Below are 5,281 nucleotides of genomic sequence, written 5' to 3'. Positions count from 1 at the left end.
AATGTGGAATCATTGGCAATTGGTTAGTCCATGTAAGTTGTCCTTTTATAAATTTAGGAATGAACTATTTTCTGTTGTGTTACTGCTCCTCATTGACAATGTATGAAAATGTGTTGGTGTCATGTATTAGTTGGGTTTGAACTTTGAAGCATTGCTTATTAAATTTAAGTTAACTTTGGAGCTTAATTTAGTTTCATGATTTCTAATTTTAGCCATTTAATTCTGCTGCGCACTTTGAAAATCTTAACATGTTTAACTTCAGTAAAAAAATGGTATTATATTAATATTTACCGTCTTCCCTGTTATTGTTGCATGTCTGATGTGTTCTAAAAAAATTTAAAATAAAATAGATAAAACATATTATTAATTGAATTTCTTAAAGTTCATATATCATTTTTAAAGGAGAAAAAAACTTAAGCAGCTATATGTGTCCCAAAAGTTTGATTCAGTAAATAAGAAGGTACTGAAAAATATATTCCCTAATCAATTTTTTATAGGTAAATGTTAGTTGTTAGTAATATTAGTTAATTAGTCATCTTCAGGGTTCGAACTCCGGACCCTTCACCCTTTATTTTACTCAACACTTATGTCTCTAGCTCTTACCACCACTTGTCTATCATTCGGGGACAAATATGATAAAAAAAAAGAGAAAAAGGATGATGCACCGATGGTGTAATTTTTTTTTACACCGTCAACCAATCAGATTTCAAGGATGTGTCACGTCAATTAATGAAATTAAATAAAAAGAGAGATTTTCTCACATCTTTGAAATCTGATTGGTTGACGATGTAAAAAAACCTTACACCGTCAGTGCATAGAAATTGAACTCATAAAAAAAAAATCCTAAAATAACTAAATGAGTAACAAGTTATTTTATGAAAGAAAGCTTTTTTTTTTCCATGGAAGGGGGTTTGGGGTGTGGTGATTGGGTTGAGCCTGCAAATAAAGCTTGTGTTGATAATGAGATTTTTGTTTTTGTTTTTCTTAATGTTGAAGTACTAGTATGAAGGAAAGAAGTCTCGTGTTAGAAGCTTTAAGATGTGATGAAAGTATATACATGAATGATGTCCATATCACTTGTGCTTTTAATCCAGTGTGGACAGTAACTCTCACAGTCACAGCCTCTCATGTCCTACTCCTGTTGCACCAACACTTCTGTGATTCTATCACTTAAGCTAATGAAGGGGAAAGGGAAAAAAAACTTGATGTCGCTGAAAATAGTGTACAATCTGAGGAAAATAGAGGATCTCCTGAAGTTGAGGATGGAGTGGATGATGGTGCTATGTATGAGAAGAACATTTTAGATTTGACAGAAGATGATATAATGAGATGGAATTCAATTATGAAGATGAAGCAATTAAGTTTTATGAAAGATATGCCCAGTGTTATGGTTTTGGTGTAAGAAAAGACAATGTTTACTATGGTTTGCAAGGTTGCGTTGTTACTCGTCAATTGATCTGCAGCAGGGGGCTAGAAAATACTTGGAGCGGAGGTATCAGGTATTCTGATTAGAGTTGCAAAGGGAATTACTAGAGTGTCATGTCCACCTAGTTGATTCTAGGTCCATGTCATTTCGTGTATTTGATACTCAAACTAAGTTTTGTGGCATCGTAGCAAGCACCTTCAAAAAAAATATGAGACGCATTAATATGTCAATTTTTTACCCACACATTGTTTTCTTTATATTTTTTCAAGTGTGCCAACGGTTCAACTTTTGTTATTATGTCAACCCATCCACATTTAAGGTGAGTTGAAAATGGGGCAAGAGGATTGACCCGCATTACCAGCCCATGAAAGTGGAAAAATGGAAAGATATCAAGGATTAAAACAAAAAGTTAAAAATACAATGGACTGTAATTTACAATGGTAATATTCCCATTGATACATTTGAGTAGATAACATTGCTTATTAACATGAACAGATTCTTGACTTGGATTGGTTTATCTACATAGATTATAGACCATATATAAGGTTTATCCAAAGTTTTAACGCAAGTATAAATAATTTTTTTCTTATTACTTAAGCATAAAGAAACGAATTCCTTTCAACTGAATGAACACGCTTAAGACAACCAAAATTTGAAGGTTCATATTCTAGATCTTAGAGATTGCCTAGACAAAATCTCTCAATTTGTTGAAAACAATTACTACATCAACAAGCACAACTAAGATTCTTCTCTTAAAGCATTTGAAATAACTTGAATGGTGGAGGGTGTAGTCCTGCAACAACCTCCTATAATTTTAGCACCCAAATCACGCCATCTTGTCGCATGAAATCCAAAATCTTCATCGTGAAAACACTTAGATGGCTGTCAATTAAGGAAAACACACTTGATCAACTTATGAAACATAAAAATTAATGTGCATGTGAGTCTTAGGTGTGTGTCAGAAAATGAAAAACAGAGAGATGGGGACATAAGCTTGACTTACTAGCCATTTCTTGGCTCTACCATCCCATACTTCTCCACTATTGGGATATACAATGATTGCCTTCTTTGTCAACTGCAGGGATAAGATATTCAAATTTTCATTCTCTGATCATGAACATTGAATTCCTTTTCAAAATATTCAAACTATTGGGATGAGATTTAAGAGTTACCTGCTTAAATTTGCATATCAGATTTTCCATAAAATGGGGTGGTGCACAGTTTATACCAACCGCACCTACTTTGTCACTCTTATTTATTGCTTCAAGACAATCCTTGAAACTCTCTCCTGAGGGAGCATTTTCACCATCTACAGAGGTGAAGCAGATCCAAGATGGGATTTGTACATTTTCTTCTTCAAGCAATTCTACTAAAGCCTGCAATTGGATATTTGGACAATAAATACCAGAAAAGCTTCCTAGATTGTAAAAGTCAGAATTAAAAGAAACAAATAAAAAATGTTGAGAATAGTCACTACAACCTTACAATAGGAATAACTCAGGGTGTTTGGCATTATTGGGTATCCAAATCTAAATAGATCTTCATAGTAAAGATACATTTTTTTATTATGACAGTTTTCTTCAATCATAGAGTATCACATGATTTAGTAAGACAGGTTAGAAAAGTAGTAAGAAAAAGGAGAATAAGATACTTCAGTGTCTTACATAAGAAGTCCATTGCATGAGTGTAAAGCATCAATGTCAGTATTTTTTCAAGTTAAGTTTTGATGCTTTCTCTATTGTCAAGGAAATAATACATTGGAACTTCTAATGTTTGAGTGTTTGGTGTTCCTTTAATTGATGCTTTCTCTAAATGAAATCGAACAAATTTACAAAAAATCTCCAAGTGTGTGGGCTTATTGGTTTAAAGAACCAAAGCAGGAACAGAGTTTATCCAATACTAAGGATTTCGAAAAACAAATGTCATTAGAGAAACCAGACATGTCAGAGTTGAAAAATTACAGAATAGAAAAATCTAGTTTCACAATGTTGCTGAGGTTAGTATTATGATCCAACAAAGCTATACTTATAAACTGTGTAGGGTTGCAGTAATAAAGTTTAAGGAATTACTGCAAAACATACTTATCCATGAAACATGCTTAATGACAATGGTTAAAAAAAGACCTGAGCTTCAATTTTGTTTGGAATTGTCTCAAAAGCAAGCAAATCTGGACCAGCTTCAACAAGAACTTGCAATCTGCGGCGATGAAAATCCTTCAACTTCTCCAAAGTCACATCTGGTCCATACAATCCCCTACAAGGAGACATTAAGAAGAATAAATTATATTAACATACTGAACATAAATAGAGATGTTCCTTAGCAGAAAGAAACTAAACTGTCAACTTTTAAGAAGTGAAGAGGAACCTGTATTCTGAGCCATCAGCAAGGTAAGCCCCATAGCTTCCAATGGAGGCTGCAACCAAAGCCTGTCTATATTTATTACTAGGATTTCTTTTAGAAAAATTCCAGAAACTATCCCGGGCTTCAACTGCCAATTTCACACTCCTCTTTAGCAGCATCTCCCCTTCTTCAATGGACAGCCCCCTTGCCAAAAATCCAGGCAGTGTAGCCTATAATGATATAAACAAAATCATGAGCAAACAATAAATTTCCAACATTGCATGATAATAACAGGTGCAAAAAACCAAAGGTCCTAAACTTTTCTTCTCAAGCATTAAAATTTCAACCTTGGCATATAGATTCAAATTGTAAAGTGGCTGGAAGCAATGAAACTAGACTATCACAAGCAAATGCTTTATAAGTCATATTCATGTGAATAAGCATTTAGCAACATAGAACATTGATCGAAACAGAATGTTCTGTTTTTCCATTTCAATGATACAAACAAACAATGTGTGGGCCAAGGTTATACCTCACTTTTGGGCACCCCCCACATTGAACAAAGAGTAAACCACACCACAGCACATTTTTTATCCAAAACCTATTGCATTGGTTGTGTACAAAAGTCATAAACTATTAAACTTTACCTGGTAAGATGAGGTAACCAATATATTTGCACCAGCCTCCAAATATTCCAAATGAACCTAAACAAAAACAAATCAAATTTTCAACAAAGACAGGGGAAAACATAGAAGAAGAAAATGAGAAAATAACAATATGAAAATGAACCTTCTTGATAAGATGGGGGTCTTTGATCAAACAAACGGCGCTCCAAAGAGGATCAGTGAAAGAAGCTCCATGTTTTTCAAGCTGTGTAGCGAACCCTCCATCGGTAACAGCACAACCTCCAGGTGCATTCTCAATGAGATCCTGCAACGATGATGGCTTCTTGTCGCTCTTCATGGTATATGCGTTTCTCGTCTTCGATGACAACGACGACGAGGACGTTCAAATACCGTGAAGGGAACAGAGCATGTTAGCACGTTGGGGAGGGAGGGACACAGGCTTCTTATTGCCGCTACGCGTTGTTGGGTTCGGTGGATGTTGTAGTAGGTGTAGGTGTGAATATAGACGAAATAAGCATTTAGGTTCTTTTCTTTTCTTTTGGTTTGAATATGGATATGTGGACTAAATGCCATTTTGCTTCTTTTTCAAACGAGTTAGTCAAAATCAAATTACTCCATCCATCCGTTTCTTTTTTGGGAATGAAACAAATTACTTCCCCTCCGCTCAATCCGCTTCTTTTTTTACATGAATTATTCATTGACACTAGGGGGTAAGCGGGTACGTTATGATCCGTGAATCCGAATAAACCGATTCAAACCAAACACATTGTGGTGGGTTGGATTGGATCATCGGTTCGGTTCAGATTTTTTTACTGCATTCGATTGCCATCGATTCGGGTAACGAATTTGGAGATTGAAAAATCGATCAATTCGAACCAACTCGATGATA

The 5,281-nt window shown here is 34.9% G+C and overlaps 1 protein-coding gene across 1 annotated transcript; it reads right to left on the bottom strand.

Moving 5' to 3' along the window:
• Positions 1-1,983: 1,983 nt before the first annotated feature.
• On the bottom strand, positions 1,984-4,921 carry LOC130739546 (homocysteine S-methyltransferase 1). The gene is made up of 7 exons (XM_057591870.1): positions 4,556-4,921; positions 4,414-4,470; positions 3,791-3,996; positions 3,550-3,679; positions 2,599-2,802; positions 2,430-2,501; positions 1,984-2,308 (listed from the first exon to the last, which is right to left on the bottom strand). The coding sequence occupies exons 1-7, from the start codon at positions 4,727-4,729 to the stop codon at positions 2,165-2,167; spliced, it is 987 nt and encodes a 328-aa protein (XP_057447853.1). The 5' UTR covers positions 4,730-4,921; the 3' UTR covers positions 1,984-2,164.
• Between the last annotated feature and the right edge of the window lie 360 nt (positions 4,922-5,281).

The sequence above is a fragment of the Lotus japonicus genome, chromosome 2, assembly GCF_012489685.1.
Source record: "Lotus japonicus ecotype B-129 chromosome 2, LjGifu_v1.2".
Lineage (NCBI taxonomy): Eukaryota > Viridiplantae > Streptophyta > Magnoliopsida > Fabales > Fabaceae > Lotus > Lotus japonicus.
Note: the sequence above shows the minus strand (reverse complement) of the source record. Positions and strands in the feature narration are given on the sequence as shown.

Coding starts and splice junctions, on each gene's coding strand:
- LOC130739546 (XM_057591870.1), bottom strand. CDS start 4,729: ATGAAGAGCGACAAGAAGCCATCATCGTTGCAGGATCTCATTGAGAAT. Junction 3,680..3,790: donor GCTGATGGCTCAGAATACAG/GTTCCTCTTCAC, acceptor GTCTCCTTGTAG/GGGATTGTATGGACCAGATG. Junction 2,309..2,429: donor GTAGAGCCAAGAAATGGCTA/GTAAGTCAAGCT, acceptor CTTAATTGACAG/CCATCTAAGTGTTTTCACGA.